We start from the raw sequence: 18,178 nt of genomic DNA, 5'->3' as shown, positions 1-18,178 counted from the left end.
CTCCTCTTGCATTCTAAATAATGATAGCTGAGTATGTAATTAATATGCCAATAAAAATCCTACTGATATTGGCCTGAAATTAATTTTAAGGCTGATACACATTCAGTAAAAGTCAACAAATACATACTGAGCAAGTTAACCAAATAGCATTTGAAATTACACCCTGCCTGCCAAGCCTGTGAAAACATACCTGAAAAACACCTGAAACGCTCTCCACATCCCTCTTCCGTTGGACATCCTCGGGTAGGTTCACACGATTGTGTTTCAAATGCATTTCCGACACAGGGATGGCCGCCATACTGTCCGTAAACAGCTATTGACCGCCTGCGAGTCTAAACACAGAACAGGTAGTACTTTCTGATATCTCCTTTCCTTTATTTGAGAAACAAATCTGAGAGAAATTAATGCAATTGAAGAAACAGCGTTCAGGAAATTGTTCTGGTGTTCCACAGATGTAAAACCTCCCAAATCAATAAACCCACAGACCTACTTGTCCTGGAGTGGGTGACAAGTGACACTTGGATTATTATTTGTGACGTTCTCCCAGCTATGTATTTATTCTCAAGGTTGAGTATTAAAAAAATAATAGTAATAAAAACAGTGGCTCTTAAAAAAAGCAACTTGAAAGAGTTAGTTGGGTAGACATATAAGCAAATAAGTTACGATATAGAACGTTTAATGTTTCTGCTCAAGCTGTGTGCCAACTAGAAAGGAGAAATGGATTTTGTCAGAGGGCGGGAAGGATACTGGGAACAATGGTTAAGAAGTAAAGTTAGAAAAACCTTTAGAGGGGTACCTGGGTTCAGGTGGGTTCAGGGGCCGACTCTTGATTTGGGCTCAGGTCATGATCTCAGAGTCGTGAGACTGAGCCCCATGTGGTGCTCTGCACTGGGCAAGGAGCCTGCTTGAGATTCTCTTTCTCTCTCCCTCTGCCCCTCCCTGGCTCGTGTGTACCCAGGTGCACTCTCATTCTCTCTCTCAAAAAAATAAAAAATAAAAAATAACTCTTAAAAAAAAAAGGAAAAAAAAACTTTAGAAAAATGGTGGCAATTGATTTGAGCTGAATGGTAAGCCTTCTTCAGGAAGGCAATGCAAAATAAATCTGGAGAGAAAGATGCTAATATGGAAGTCAAATTTACAGCACAAAACCTCGGTCATCCAAAGGTGAAGCTACCTCTGCAACGGAATTTTACTAGATAATAAAAATCACTGGCCTCTGAAGTGGGAAATATGTCAAAGGCAAATCTCTGGGAGAGAAAGTATGGGAAAATTGAGGAAATCATCAAGCCAACTGAGAAACACCTAAGTCATCCTAAAGTTCATTTTATCAATGTGAACACATATATCTAATACTTAAACAAAAATTAAGGTCCACAAAATCCTTTTCCTGCCCAACAGCAATCAAAGATGCATCACTTAAGCCTCTTCCTGTACTCATCTTTTCCCCATTAAAAAAAAAAAAAAAGAATCTGACATTCCAGAGAATTTAATCCTTGAGCAAAGATCAACAGGGAAGACTGGATCTACAAACTGATGTGGGGTCAGAAGCGAATGGTCAAGAAAGAATTCTTGAGCAACTACATGGATGGAACTAGAGGGTATTATGCTAAGTGAAATTAGTCACTCGGAGAAAGACAAAAATCGTATCACTTCACTCATATGAGGACTTTAAGAGACAAAACAGATGAGCATAAGGGAAGGGAAACAAAAATAATATAAAAACAGGGAGGGGGACAAAACAGAAGAGACTCATAAATATGGAGAACAAACTGAGGGCTACGGGAGGGCTTGTGGGAGGGGGGGATGGACTAAATGGGTAAGGGGCACTAAGGAATCTACTTCTGAAATCATTGTTGCACTATATGCTAACTAATTTGGATGTAAATTTAAAAAAATAAAAAATAAAACAAAATAAAAAATAAATTACAAATTAAAAAAATTAAAAAGGAAAAAGTAAAAAGTAAAAAGTAAAAAAAAAGAAAGAAAGAATTCTTGAGACATTTTTGGTGCAAAAAGGTGCTTTTATTATAGCACGGGGACAGGGCCCATGGGGAGAAAGAGCTGCACTTTTACTGTGTAAAGATGGTGGTTATTATATTAAGTGCTCAAAGGGGAGGGGACGTGCAGGGAATATTAGATCATAAATGTCTTTTTCAAATTTCTACTCTTAAAAGTAGTTTCACAGGGTTTCTCCGATGCTTATCATTCAGCTTGATATTAACAAGTGAGATGAACAGTCATGAGACTCGAAGAATGCAGCAACCAGTACATATTTGATACTTATCGGAACTACGCAGCTATAGGTCAGCCTTCTGGGCTAAATGCGAACACATTTTTGCTTCTATCCCTCATCACAAACCAACGTTGAATCTCCTCATCCATCCTAAACTGGGTTAGAAGTGGGGACTCATTGGGACAAAGGGTCACGGTAATGCAGTTTGATCTCTGAGCAGCTGTGTGTCAACCTGGGCCTGGTGCTGGCACCTTCCATTGTATCTGAGCAGAGGAGCCATGGAGGAATATGAGAGGGGAATAGAACTCAGTGCAGTTCCTTCATAAGTTTCTAGTTTCTGTATTTGATTGATGAAGACGCCTCTCATAATGTGTCTTCTTAAATTGTCCTTTTCTGAAGTTCCAAAGCACAGATTGTGTTGTTCATCTAAGTAATGCTTCCCTCTCTCCACATACAAGGATGACCTCGACAGCTGCCCACTGTGAGCAGCCATATTCTCACCTGACAACTTCTGATCTTATGACCCTGTTTCCATTTTCACTTGTCTCTCTCTGGATGAAAATGTTGTCGTTACCATCTAGGGATGTAATCATTGCATGATGACCTTCATGCAAAGAAAAAAATTACTAATATGAAAAATTCCTCTCATCCCTTTCTATTTAGTGTTCTTTCTTAGCTTGTTTTTAAATTATAAAAATGTTTTCTGTGGTCAGTATTTGATTTTTGCCTTGTTATTCATGGACCCATTTGCCTGTCTGTATTCAGAGTAGTCATCTATTTGCCCAAAGCCAAATTCCACATTCGAGTAACTGGTTTTGTAAATACCACTCATGTAGGTACTAAATGTTTGATGAAAATGATGATTATGATGATGCTTCAAAACAGAAATTATCAGGGCACCTGGGTGGCTCAGTAGGTTAAGCATCCAACTTCAGCTCAGGTCATGATCTCACAATTTTTGGGTTCGACCCCCTCCTCGGGCTCTGTGCTGACAGCTGGGAGCCTGGAGCCTGCTTCCGATTCTGTGTCTCCCTCTCTCTGCCCCTCCCCTGCTTGCGGTCTGTCTCTCTCTCTTTCAAAAATAAACATCTAAAAAAATTGTTTTGATAAAATAAAAAAAATAAAACAGAAATTATCTCCTGTAATACAGTTCTGTTATTTTAAGAATTAAAAAGTGATTTTTAAATACACATTTTTATTCAACCTGAACCACCTTTAAAATATTTTGCAACTATAGAATCATGCTATAGACCTGAAACTAATATAAATGTTATGTGTTAAGTATATCTCAATAAAAACACTTATTCGTTCAAATATTTAGAATCTTTAACATGAACATTATATTTGTGGAAGTTGTCCTAAGAAAATTATCAGAAAAGAGGACAGATTTCTATGTACAAAAATATTCACTCAAGTTTCACTCAAACAAAAATGTAGATAATCTAAATCTCAAACAATATGAAAGTGGATATATAAGATGGGTATATTCATATAACGGCAAATAATACAGCTGTCAAAATTCACGCTGAGAGTATCATGGTAAAATAGAATATAGGGGTACCTGGCTGGCTTAGTCTGTGGAGCATATGACTCTTGATCTCGGGGTCATGAGTTTGAGCCCCACGTGTGGCATGGAGTTTACCTTAAAAGCAATTTTTTTAATAAACAAATAAAGGGGTGTCTACATGTTCAGTCAGTTGAGCATCCTACTCCTGATTTCGGCTCAGGTCATAATCCCAGGCTCGTAGGATTGAGTCCCACATTGGGCTCGGTACTGAGCATGGAACCTGCGTAAGATTCTCTCTCTCCCTCTGTCTCTACCCAGCTTGTGCTCTCTCTCTCTAAAAGTTTTAATAAACAAACAAACAAAAATTTTTAAATAGTAGAATATAAAACTTTAATCAAACAATTGTATTTTTAAAAATTATAAACATAGAGAAAGAAGATAAATTGAAAGAATAAATACCAAAATGATGGTATATTGGTTTCTTTTAAAAAATTTTTCTTAATGTCTATTCATTTTTGAGAGAGAGAGAGAAAAAAAAAAAAGAGAGAGATAGAGAGAGTATAAGTGGGGGAGGAGCAAAGAGAGAGACACGCACAGAATGTGAAGCAGGCTGCAGGTTCCGAGCTGTCAGCACAAACATGTGCCCATTGCGGGGCTCAAACTCACGAACTGTGAGATCATGACCTGAGCTGAAGTCGGACACTTAACCAACTGAGCCACCCAGGAACCTCTAAAATCTCATGTTTTTTTTTTTTTTTCAAGTGGGCTTCATACCCAGTGTGGAGCCCAATGCAGGACTTGAACTCAGGACCCTGAGATCATAACCTGAGCTGAGATTAGGAGTCAGACGCTTAACCAACTGAGCCATCCAGACACCCCCGGTTTCTTTTAAATGGTAAAATTGTAAATAGTGTTTTCTTTATTTAGACCTTCCTGTTTCCTCCAATGAATAACTTATAAGGGAAAAAAAACACTTTTAGAAGTACTTTATAATCTCCAGATCAAGTCCAGTATTTTATTTGTATTACTCAGAAATTAAAGTTTAAAAAGTTTAAAAATACAGGGACACCTGCCTGACTCAGTCAGTAGAACAGGTGATTCTTAATCTTGGGGTTGTGGGTTCGAGCTCCACCTTGGGTGTAGAGATTACTTAAATATAAAATCTTTTTTAAAAAGGTGCAAATGTTTCACTTTTCATGATCATTCAGCTCATTAGGTGAAACAAAGTTTTGCTACTTGTTAGCGTTCCTTTCAGATAAGAAGAAAAGTTGAACCCAGTAAATATGAAACAGATTTTGAATTACCTACTATCTTCATTTCATGCTACTCTATTCCTCTAATTAAAGAGTTCTCTAGTTAAAGAGTTAGTGAATTGCTATATCCTGTGTATATTTCTAGGCTCAAATGTAAGATTTAGAAAAGTCCTGCAAGAAAAATAGGAAACGCAGAAATTACTTTATTACATTATTAATCACTAGAGTCATACTTTTCTCCCTTTAAAACTACTAATTATATTTTCAACATAAAAAATAACATTCAAAAGATAATGTCATTTTGTCTATATGTAAGCTATTTCTGCATAGGAAACAATAAATACAAAGTTTTGTATGGTCCTACCTGAGTCTTGGTACAACCACTGCATTCTGACCACAGGGCATAGGAATCCCACTGGCAATTGACTGGAGAGGAAGCACTGCCAAATTATGATAAATCAGGTAGAAAGATAATGGGGGGGAGGGGGCACAAAGAATAGTCAAAAATATTTCAAAAAAAATAATTGCTTTACAATTTTTTAAGAGACATCAAAATTATCCCAAGATCTATAAAAATACATGTGGAAGGGACCAACTTTTCTCAAGATTAACGCTTATCAAGCATCTATAATGTACCAGGCACTATTTAGATACTAAAGTTGTAGACACAATAACAGAGAGATCACTGACCATTGATAGAGGAGAGGACAAAGACACATATGTAAACAAATAATTATAATATAATACAAACATGATCCATAATGCAATGTACTTACTTTGATCAATTTCATAACAAAAATGTATACAGTATAATGTGTTATGGAAATATAGATAAAGGAGTGTTCACAGTTGGAAGGGTAAGTGAGAACTTGTGGGAGGAAGGTACACGGTCTTTGAAAGGATTCTGAATAATGAACTGAAGAGTTATAACAGAAACTCTTAAGTGGAAGACAAAAGGCTCTAAAAAGACCCTATCAGAAGAGAAAAACTAAGAACTGGCAAAGATGAAATGGACAGAAATTGATTTTTAAATATTCACCCTGTGCATTTAGGCTACTCCTCAAGAACACATCCAAGTAGCGTCCATTTGAGCTTAAACAATTCCGCTCCACTAAAATACATGAAGAATGGAGAATCTGTTGTGTGATGCTTAACTCCAGCTTTGTAGAGAACATATCATGACTTCATCCTCAGCGATTAAGGAAGTCTAACCTAAAGCATATTTTACAAGGGGTAAAGGAAATCAGAATCCTGATTTCTGGATTTTGAGCAGATTCCTAGCCTTGGGACACCTTCAGTCAAGGTGATTTGTACTTATCTTAAGCCTGTGAGGTGATCCTGAAAGTAAGAAGTTTGATCTGAAGTGCATGTGCCTCTCATGCTTTTTTTCAAGCCAAACTTGCTAACTTGTAGTCTTGACATGGCGCCAATGATCCAAATGCCTCACTGTTTTTGACCCTTAAACAATCGGAACTTGCTATTGTTCTATGTTGTGCCCCAGGGACAGGCAGAGACCTTCCACAAACACTGAGGCTTGGGAAGGGAAGCCGGCTTGGTCTCATCTCTCTGTGCTCCCACAGTATCCCATGCAGGCCTCTCCCAGAGGCCTAGCACATTTATATTGACATCAACTGTTTCAAGATCTGTATCACCCAGTGGACTCTCAGACACTTGGCCCCCTTTGTGTCCCCAGTCACTAGCACAGCCCCTGACACATATTCTGTAGTTTGAAAACGTGAACTGACCTGGTCCTATCCCATCAAACTGACAGTGAAAGCAAGAGAAAGCCATGAGTAAATGATGGTGGCTTTTTCCAGGTCTCAAGAGTCAGCACAACTATTTTCTTAAAAAAAAAAAAAAAAACCTCTCAACCAGATGGAAGTTACCCTTGTGGGGAACACAGCATAATGTATAGACTTGTCAAATTACTATGTTGTACACCTGAAATTAACATAACATTGTGTATCAACTGTATTTCAATTAAGAAAAAAAAAAACTCTCAACCTTTAAAATCCAAAGAATGTTTTGCAATGACTACATTTAAAGATCACATTCTACTCCAAGATGTGTTAATTCTAAGGTCGGTGCAATTCTCTGAATTGCAGGTACAATCATGGTACTGGGACAAGAAGAAAACTTTGAGGTAGTTTTAGTCTTCAAGTTTCTTCCTTATGGGAAATAAAATAAAGTAAAATAAGAATGAGAATAAAACAAGCTTTTGCTATCATTGCCTTTTCTCAAAACGCAGAAAGATAAGTGTTGAAGGGAAAAAGATGTTCAGGCTGCAATGTTAAAATCAGGCCATATGAGATACCAGAAGATGGCGGCGTAGGAGGACGCTGGGCTCACCGCGCGTCCTGCTAATCACTTAGATTCCACCTACACCTGCCTAAAGAACCCAGAAAACCGCCAGAGGATTAGCAGAACGGAGTCTCCGGAGCCAAGCGCAGACGAGAGGCCCACGGAAGAGGGTAGGAAGGGCGGCAAGGCGGTGCGCGCTCCACGGACTGGCGGGAGGGAGCCGGGGCGGAGGGGCGGCTCGCCGGCCAAGCAGAGCCCCCGAGTCGGGCTGGCAAAAGCGGAGGGGCCGGACGGACTGTGTTCCGACAGCAAGCGCGACTTAGCGTCTGGGAGGTCATAAGTTAACAGCTCTGCTCAGAAAGCGGGAAGGCTGGAGGACAAAGGGAGGGAGAGCTGCTGAGCCCCTGGACGGACGGCAGAGCTCAGCTTGGCGGGGAACAAAGGCGCTCGCCAGCGCCATCTCCCCCGCCCATCCCCCAGCCAAAATCCCAAAGAGAACCAGTTCCTGCCAGGGAACTTGCTCGCTCCGCGCAAACACCCAACTCTGTGCTTCTGCGGAGCCAAACCTCCGGCAGCGGATCTGACTCCCTCCCGCTGCCACAGGGCCCCTCCTGAAGTGGATCACCTAAGGAGAAGCGAGCTAAGCCTGCCCCTCCTGCCCCCGTGCACCTTGCCTACCCACCCCAGCTAATACGCCAGATCCCCAGCACCACAAGCCTGGCAGTGTGCAAGTAGCCCAGACGGGCCACGCCACCCCACAGTGAATCCCGCCGCTAGGAGAGGGGAAGAGAAGGCACTCACCAGTCTGACTGTGGCCCCAGTGGTGGGCTGGGGGCAGACATCAGGTCGGACTGCGGCCCCGCCCACCAACTCCAGTTATACACCACAGCACGGGGGAAGTGCCCTGCAGGTCCTCACCGCTCCAGGGACTATCCAAAATGACCAAACGGAAGAATTCCCCTCAGAAGAATCTCCAGGAAATAACAACAGCTAATGAACTGATCAAAAAGGATTTAAATAATATAACAGAAAGTGGATTTAGAATAATAGTCATAAAATTAATCGCTGGGCTTGAAAACAGTATACAGGACAGCAGAGAATCTCTTGCTACAGAGATCAAGGGACTAAGGAACAGTCACGAGGAGCTGAAAAACGCTTTAAACGAAATGCAAAACAAAATGGAAACCACGACGGCTCGGATTGAAGAGGCAGAGGAGAGAATAGGTGAACTAGAAGATAAAGTTATGGAGAAAGAGGAAGCTGAAAGAAAGAGAGATAAAAAAATCCAGGAGTATGAGGGGAAAATTAGAGAACTAAGTGATACACTAAAAAGAAATAATATACGCATAATTGGTATCCCAGAGGAGGAAGAGAGAGGGAAAGGTGCTGAAGGGGTACTTGAAGAAATTATAGCTGAGAACTTCCCTGAACTGGGGAAGGAAAAAGGCATTGAAATCCAAGAGGCACAGAGAACTCCCTTCAGACGTAACTTGAATCGATCTTCTGCACGACATATCATAGTGAAACTGGCAAAATACAAGGATAAAGAGAAAATTCTGAAAGCAGCAAGGGATAAACGTGCCCTCACATATAAAGGGAGACCTATAAGACTCGTGACTGATCTCTCCTTTGAAACTTGGCAGGCCAGAAAGGCTTGGCACGATATCTTCAGTGTGCTAAACAGAAAAAATATGCAGCCGAGAATCCTTTATCCAGCAAGTCTGTCATTTAGAATAGAAGGAGAGATAAAGGTCTTCCCAAACAAACAAAAACTGAAGGAATTTGTCACCACTAAACCAGCCCTACAAGAGATCCTAAGGGGGATCCTGTGAGACAAAGTACCAGAGACATCACTACAAGCATAAAACATACAGACATCACAATGACTCTAAACCCGTATCTTTCTATAATAACACTGAATGTAAATGGATTAAATGCGCCAACCAAAAGACATAGGGTATCAGAATGGATAAAAAAACAAGACCCATCTATTTGCTGTCTACAAGAGACTCATTTGAGATCTGAGGACACCTTTAGATTGAGAGTGAGGGGATGGAGAACTATTTATCATGCTACTGGAAGCCAAAAGAAAGCTGGAGTAGCCATACTTATATCAGACAAACTAGACTTTAAATTAAAGGCTGTAACAAGAGATGAAGAAGGGCATTATATAATAATTACAGGGTCTATCCATCAGGAAGAGCTAACAATTATAAATGTCTATGCGCCAAATACCGGAGCCCCCAGATATATAAAACAGTTACTCATAAACATAAGCAACCTTATTGATAAGAATGTGGTCATTGCAGGGGACTTTAACACCCCACTTACAGAAATGGATAGATCATCTAGACACACAGTCAATAAAGAAACAAGGGCCCTGAATGATACATTGGATCAGATGGACTTGACAGATATATTTAGAACTCTGCATCCCAAAGCAACAGAATATACTTTCTTCTCGAGTGCACATGGAACATTCTCCAAGATAGATCATATACTGGGTCACAAAACAGCCCTTCATAAGTTTACAAGAATTGAAATTATACCATGCATACTTTCAGACCACAATGCTATGAAGCTTGAAATCAACCACAGGAAAAAGTCTGGAAAACCTCCAAAAGCATGGAGGTTAAAGAACACCCTACTAACGAATGAGTGGGTCAACCAGGCAATTAGAGAAGAAATTAAAAAATATATGGAAACAAACGAAAATGAAAATACAACAATCCAAACTCTTTGGGATGCAGCGAAGGCAGTCCTGAGAGGAAAATACATTGCAATCCAGGCCTATCTCAAGAAACAAGAAAAATCCCAAATACAAAATCTAACAGCACACCTAAAGGAAATAGAAGCAGAACAGCAAAGGCAGCCTAAACCCAGCAGAAGAAGAGAAATCATAAAGATCAGAGCAGAAATAAACAATATAGAATCTAAAAAAACGGTAGAGCAGATCAACGAAACCAAGAGTTGGTTTTTTGAAAAAATAAACAAAATTGACAAACCTCTAGCCAGGCTTCTCAAAAAGAAAAGGGAGATGACCCAAATAGATAAAATCATGAATGAAAATGGAATTATTACAACCAATCCCTCAGAGATACAAACAATTATCAGGGAATACTATGAAAAATTATATGCCAACAAATTGGACAACCTTGAAGAAATGGACAAATTCCTAAACACCCACCCTCTTCCAAAACTCAATCAGGAGGAAATAGAAAGCTTGAACAGACCCATAACCAGTGAAGAAATTGAATCGGTTATCAAAAATCTCCCAACAAATAAGAGTCCAGGACCAGATGGCTTCCCAGGGGAGTTCTACCAGACGTTTAAAGCAGAGATAATACCTATCCTTCTCAAGCTATTCCAAGAAATAGAAAGGGAAGGAAAACTTCCAGACTCATTCTATGAAGCCAGTATTACTTTGATTCCTAAACCAGACAGAGACCCAGTAAAAAAAGAGAACTACAGGCCAATATCCCTGATGAATATGGATGCAAAAATTCTCAATAAGATACTAGCAAATCGAATTCAACAGCATATAAAAAGAATTATTCACCATGATCAAGTGGGATTCATTCCTGGGATGCAGGGCTGGTTCAACATTCGCAAATCGATCAACGTGATACATCACATTAACAAAAAAAAAGAGAAGAACCATATGATCCTGTCAATCGATGCAGAAAAGGCCTTTGACAAAATCCAGCACCCTTTCTTAATAAAAACCCTTGAGAAAGTCGGGATAGAAGGAACATACTTAAAGATCATAAAAGCCATTTATGAAAAGCCCACAGCTAACATCATCCTCAATGGGGAAAAACTGAGAGCTTTTTCCCTGAGATCAGGAACACGACAGGGATGCCCACTCTCACCGCTGTTGTTTAATATAGTGCTGGAAGTTCTAGCATCAGCAATCAGACAACAAAAGGAAATCAAAGGCATCAAAATTGGCAAGGATGAAGTCAAGCTTTCGCTTTTTGCAGATGACATGATATTATACATGGAAAATCCGATAGACTCCACCAAAAGTCTGCTAGAACTGATACATGAATTCAGCAAAGTTGCAGGATACAAAATCAATGTACAGAAATCAGTTGCATTCTTATACACTAACAATGAAGCAACAGAAAGACAAATAAAGAAACTGATCCCATTCACAATTGCACCAAGAAGCATAAAATACCTAGGAATAAATCTAACCAAAGATGTAAAAGATCTGTATGCTGAAAACTATAGAAAGCTTATGCAGGTAATTGAAGAAGATATAAAGAAATGGAAAGACATTCCCTGCTCATGGATTGGAAGAATAAATATTGTCAAAATGTCAATACTACCCAAAGCTATCTACACATTCAATGCAATCCCAATCAAAATTGCACCAGCATTCTTCTCGAAACTAGAACAAGCAATCCTAAAATTCATATGGAACCACAAAAGGCCCCGAATAGCCAAAGTAATTTTGAAGAAGAAGACCAAAGCAGGAGGCATCACAATCCCAGACTTTAGCCTCTACTACAAAGCTGTCATCATCAAGACAGCATGGTATTGGCATAAAAACAGACACATAGACCAATGGAATCGAATAGAAACCCCAGAACTAGACCCACAAACGTATGGCCAACTCATTTTTGACAAAGCAGGAAAGAACATCCAATGGAAAAAAGACAGTCTCTTTAACAAATGGTGCTGGGAGAACTGGACAGCAACATGCAGAAGGTTGAAACTAGACCACTTTCTCACACCATTCACAAAAATAAACTCAAAATGGATAAAGGACCTGAATGTGAGACAGGAAACCATCAAAACCTTAGAGGAGAAAGCAGGAAAAGACCTCTCTGACCTCAGCCATAGCAATCTCTTACTCGGCACATCCCCAAAGGCAAGGGAATTAAAAGCAAAAGTGAATTACTGGGACCTTATGAAGATAAAAAGCTTCTGCACAGCAAAGGAAACAACCAACAAAACTAAAAGGCAACCAACGGAATGGGAAAAGATATTTGCAAATGACACATCGGACAAAGGGCTAGTATCCAAAATCTATAAAGAGCTCATCAAACTCCACCCCCGAAAAACAAATAACCCAGTGAAGAAATGGGCAGAAAACATGAATAGACACTTCTCTAAAGAAGACATCCGGATGGCCAACAGGCACATGAAAAGATGTTCAACGTCGCTCCTCATCAGGGAAATACAAATCAAAACCACACTCAGATACCACCTCACGCCAGTCAGAGTGGCCAAAATGAAGAAATCAGGAGACTATAGATGCTGGAGAGGATGTGGAGAGACGGGAACCCTCTTGCACTGTTGGTGGGAATGCAAATTGGTGCAGCCGCTCTGGAAAGCAGTGTGGAGGTTCCTCAGAAAATTAAAAATAGACCTACCCTATGACCCAGCAATAGCACTGCTAGGAATTTATCCAAGGGATACAGGAGTACTGATGCATAGGGGCACTTGTACCCCAATGTTTATAGCAGCACTCTCAACAATAGCCAAATTATGGAAAGAGCCTAAATGTCCATCAACTGATGAATGGATAAAGAAATTGTGGTTTATATACACAATGGAATACTACATGGCAATGAGAAAAAATGAAATATGGCCTTTTGTAGCAACGTGGATGGAACTGGAGAGTGTGATGCTAAGTGAAATAAGCCATACAGAGAAAGACAGATACCATATGGTTTCACTCTTATGTGGATCCTGAGAAACATAACAGAAACCCATGGGGGAGGGGAAGGGAAAAAAAAAAAAAAAAGAGGTTAGAGTGGGAGAGAGCCAAAGCATAAGAGACTGTTAAAAACTGAGAACAAACTGAGGGTTGATGGGGGGTGGGAGGGAGGGCAGGGTGGGTGATGGGTATTGAGGAGGGCACCTTTTGGGATGAGCACTGGGTGTTGTATGGAAACCAATTTGACAGTAAATTTCATATATTAAAAAATAAATAAATAAATAAATAAAAAAGAAAAAAAAACAAAAAAAAAAACAAAACAAAAAAAAAAATCAGGCCATATGATAAAGAACTTCCTAAAAATAAAAAAAATAATAATAATTTTTAATGATCTCCAATACAATCCAAAACATTCTCACCTTGAAAAAATTTGGAACTCTCCTGCAAATTCCACCAAGATGAAAAAACTTATTGCCTGGGGGGAGAATAAAGCATTGCTTTAGTTTATATTTCTTTAATGAGTTGAAAGTGAATACATTTGTGCAAGTCAAGATTTGTGAGTTGTGAATATAAAGAAGGAAAGAAGCATGGAGAAGGCTCCCTGACTCTGTTTGTCCTTTAAGTTTCCATTTTAAATAAAAGTTTAATACAATTCTGTTGAGCTCACCTCTTACTATTCATTTCTGTAAAGAAGGCTAGGGACTGGGGAACATCATAGCCAAGCAAATAGAAAATGTAGCTCATTAGAGCATTTCTTTAAGGACCCATCATCTTTTCATTCCTTTCTCTACCCTCCTTCACTCTAACTTCAACACATATGAAGACACCCAAAGAGGATGAAGCCTGGAAGAAAGACCAGCCAAGAGTGAGAAGTTAGTAGGGAAGCAAGTTTCATAAATGAAGGGTCAACCAAAAGTTGAGGCACATCCCCAGCCAGAGGGCCCGTGATCCTCACCCTGTCCCTTAGTTCTATGGGCAGCTCCTCTGGTTTTTAAAACACCTGTGAGGCCTGTTGCAATCATCTATCCATGACAGCACCAGGCTAAATATTGAAGGTCACAAAATTGTATATAAAACGGGATTACATTTTGTATGAAAAGTCAAACATGTATTAAAAACAAATCTAGAAAGAAATATAATAAAGGATAATAGTCCATTTCTGGTAATGAAATTATAGGTAATTTCTATTAACTTTTTTTTACTTTTATGTATTTCCCTACTTTGACAACTGAGGGTGTCTGGGAATATCATTCAAATCTTTCCTGGAGATTCTCCAAGGATATCAATTGTATTCAATATATAACCCAGTGTAAAAGTCCTTAAAACCATCTTACTCCATATTTTAACAGGCCAATATTCTTTCTCTTCTCCCTGACCTCCTCAAACCTTTTCTTTCAATGTATTTGTGGAGTGGCCTCCCAACATTTTTTTCCAGATCCTTCTCCCTGCCTTCCTAGATCACCTGCCATCTTATTAGGTATCTTCCTTTCAGTTGTAAAGTCCTAGTTGCCCACTTCTGTCTTTTATTGTTCTCAGAAGCTTTTAGCCTATTATTCTGATTAGCATAACCAAACAGCTGTGGGCATCCTGGAAATGAGTGGGGGGAGGTATGAATACGTATGTGATTTTTTTAATGAGCAGGTAAAGCACATAATATAAAGCAACACCTTCTACAGGTTTTGTTTTTAATCAAAAATTACAAGGATTAAAAACAATTAAAAAAAAAAACCTACAAGGGTTTGGGTTAATTTTTCTGTTTTTCAACAATATATCTTTAATCCATGCTGTCAACTTCTTTTTCCGTCCCTGGGAAAGCCTATCTCCATAGCTTTATTAGTCACTCATAGGCACTAACAGTCACATTTTTGGAAAACAAAGATTCTGAAACACTCTAACAGTCAAATCTCAATTCAATATCCAATTTTAAGTGTCTCTCCTACTCCTGGGTTCTGGATGCTCATAATGGGAGTGGGGTGGAGTCTGATTCCAAATTCCTCCTCCTTGTTCTGCTTTTCTTCCCCACATCCCCAGACTGCCTCTGTCTTCTTCAAAGTCACAGCAGCAGGAGAGGGACAAGAGCCAAAAAGGGTCTTGTGTGACTAATCCAGCTGGAGTCCATAATGGTGACCCAGGATGTGGTGGATATTTGAATGCCAAGTCTTTATCTCCCACTGTGTTTTTGTGGTTCTTTGGATGGCCCCCATTGGTGATCTACAACCACTATGCTCTTGGCAAAAATTATTCATCTCTTTGTTTATCACACTTGACTCTCCCCAGTGCTTGCCTCCTGGGACTCCTTTTCCATATGGATGCTGCCTGTTGGAGTTGCTTCATCCTGCAGGCAGTTTCTCAGGCAGAAGCCCTGACAACCCAAGTCTGGCTCCTTTCTAAAGGTCCACATTGTGTCCATGCGATACCTGCACACATCCTTATCCTGTCAGACTCTGGATGTCCAGAATGTAACCAATAATGCTGTGTTGATTAACTCTGCTAAAGGCAGGCTAGGGAACCAGCCTGTGCCTTTAGATTTTCCCAGACATGACTTGAGTATGATTCCCTACATCCCCTATACTCTAAGGGGCACAATCCTGTATATTCTGGAGGATGGGGATAGCCAAAGGTCACTAGACACTATCCTTTTGTAAAACTGCTTTGAATGTCCAGTATCTCACTTTAAAATGTGGGGATGCTGAGCACTTATTCTTCTTGGCCTTTGACTCTCAGCCAAAGTAGGCATCATGAAAAAATTCATTCTTAACATTCTATTATTACATGTGTTTTAAAAGAATTTCAATCAAGCTTTAGGGAATATACATTTTTTTCAGCAGTGCCTTTGCCAACACCTTCCCCATATACATACTCCTTATTGTAACTTCTGAAGATCTGCCTAATTACAAGGCAGTTCTGTTCATGAGTTACACAAGCTGAATCTATTAACCAAAAGAATTTCTTGAATTTGCTAGCTAAGTCCCTGAAAACAAGTCATCAAGTTACCATTTCCCACCTTCAGAAAGAGTATCTTAACAAACGGACAAGATAGAACAATCATAAATTAATAATAAATGATACTTGGGGCACCTGGGTGACTCAGTTGGTTAAGCAACTGACTTCGGCTCAAGTCACGACCTCACAGTTCATGGGTTCGAGCCCCGTGTTGGGCTCTGTGCTGACAGCTCAGAGCCTGGAGCTGCTTCAAATTCTGTCTCCCTCTCTCTCTGCCCCTCCACTGTTTGTGCTCTGTCTTTCTCAAAAATAAATAAACATTTTAAAAACTTTTTAAAAATGATACAAAAATTGGGGCCCCTGCGTGACTCAGTGGGTTGAGTGGCCAACTTCGGCTCGGGTCATGGTCTCATGGTTCATGAGTTCAAGCCCCACATGGGCTCGCTGCTGTCAGGGCAGTGCCTGTTTAGGTCCTCTGTCCCCGTCTCTCTCTGCCCCTCCCCTGCTTGTGTGCTCTCTCTCTCTCTGTCTCTGTCTCTCAAAAATAAATAAAACATTTAAAAAATAAATAAGTTGGAGTTGAAGTTGCTGTCTTCGGTCCTATATTTAGTTGGATAGTAATTTTTCTAACATTTGGCTATATTGCACTGGGCCAACATGTACATTTGGTAAGCCTTTCATTGCATTCCTCTCTCTGTGTCTTCCACTCTCACATTCCTGACCCTTTGGTCCAGGATTCCAAATTCTAAAGTTCCAAGTTTCCGAACTCACTTTTCTATAAAGCTCTTAGATAAGTCAGATCATGGGGAGTCATTGCATAGCTGCAAATCAAACAAACAAAATACACGACAGGGTATTTTTCCCTAAAAATAACAATGGCACTATTGTATTCCTTGATGGCTCTCTCAGGACTTTCATAAACATAGTCTCCACTCTCATTTCCATACCTTCGAACCACTAATTTTACTGCAAAACAAGAAAAAGGAATTCACTTTGTCTGAATTGTTAAATATATTTAAATAAGGATTTTTTTTAAGTTATCCCCATATCTTTCTCTTTCCTATTTCCCCATGTCTTCTTATCTGAGCCATTTCAGTTAAGCCTCACTCCCTTTTGAGATTGCTTCACTTATAAAAGTAATGAAATTATTATCTTACCTTCATGTTTGGGAAAACACTCAGGTCAGAAGAAAGGAAGAAAATTTCCGCTGAGCGCCTGGTGAATTTTCAACAGTGGGAAGAGCCCAGCAGTGGGCTCTGTCCCTGTCTCTTCCTGCTGGGGATTAACTTGGCACTCACTCATAAACACAGCAAGTGGTTCTGAGACTTAGTTCCTACCCCAACCAGATTCTCTAGGGACACAAAGAGCCTGCCCCTGTACTTAGTTGGTGTCTTGAAGCCAGATGCTTCTTATCAGTTTACACAGGCCTTAGCTATAGCCAGCTGGGACTGTTTGGCAATGTAGTTCTAAGAAAACATCTGTAAATCAAGAAAGGCAACAAATGTTCTCAGTTCAATGTTTAAACAATTTTCAACCAAAGGAGACCCTGTACAAGGCAAAGGATAAGCCTCCTTCCTGTTTCAATCTTCTAAATGAAATAGATGTTTTCATGATTCTCTTAAAGTGTGTTGTACACCAAACTTTGAGATGAAAGGATTTAAATGCAGTTCTGTCACTCAGGAGGTAAATGGAACATTCTGGAGTAGAATTTCCACACTTCCCCCAATAAAAAGAAAGGAAAACAAAACAAACAAACAACAACAACAACACACACACACACACACATATACATATCCTAACACAATATCACATCCATGACTCACACTTGACTTTCACAGATGGTTAAAAGACACCATCATATTTTGCAAACATATTTAAAAGCCTCACCAATTTTTTCCCAAGTGCTTTCCTTATTCCATTGACTTGCAGATCATCGTTGGAAAGTTCCTATCATGGTCATTAACTGCCCATTTTCCCTTCTTCAGTTGTTGTCTTGTCTAACTCTGCTAGATCCTTATTCCCCACAGCTTTGCATTTATTCTAGCAGTTACAACATCACTTCCAGAGGTTTCATGAATGCTGTATTTTATTTTTTTTGCAAGATTTCATATTTTCTTTTTGTGAGAAGGTAGGGAGATGATTCATTTTCAGAAGTACTGGGGCGCCTGGGTGGCGCAGTCGGTTAAGCGTCCGACTTCAGCTCAGGTCACGATCTCGCGGTCCGTGAGTTCGAGCCCCGCGTCAGGCTCTGGGCTGATGGCTCAGAGCCT

The 18,178-nt window shown here is 39.8% G+C and overlaps 1 protein-coding gene across 2 annotated transcripts in view; it reads right to left on the bottom strand.

Moving 5' to 3' along the window:
- C7 (complement C7) overlaps positions 1 to 17,287 on the bottom strand; it is a 62,429-nt gene extending 45,142 nt beyond the window's left edge. Inside the window, exons 1-4 of one of the 2 annotated variants that reach the window (XM_058718415.1) lie at positions 17,066 to 17,287; positions 13,385 to 13,440; positions 5,358 to 5,433; positions 191 to 332 (exon numbers count right to left, since the gene is read on the bottom strand). In XM_058718415.1, coding sequence (XP_058574398.1) covers positions 191 to 332; positions 5,358 to 5,433; positions 13,385 to 13,440; positions 17,066 to 17,071 — 280 coding nt within the window. In that variant the 5' untranslated portion in view covers positions 17,072 to 17,287. The remainder of the gene's footprint in view (positions 1 to 190; positions 333 to 5,357; positions 5,434 to 13,384; positions 13,441 to 17,065) is intronic. The other variant, XM_058718424.1, reaches the window with a different exon arrangement.
- Between the last annotated feature and the right edge of the window lie 891 nt (positions 17,288 to 18,178).

This window comes from Neofelis nebulosa, chromosome 1 (genome assembly GCF_028018385.1).
Source record: "Neofelis nebulosa isolate mNeoNeb1 chromosome 1, mNeoNeb1.pri, whole genome shotgun sequence".
In the NCBI taxonomy this organism is placed as follows: Eukaryota; Metazoa; Chordata; class Mammalia; order Carnivora; family Felidae; genus Neofelis; species Neofelis nebulosa.
This window is presented reverse-complemented; position numbering and strand designations above follow the sequence as displayed.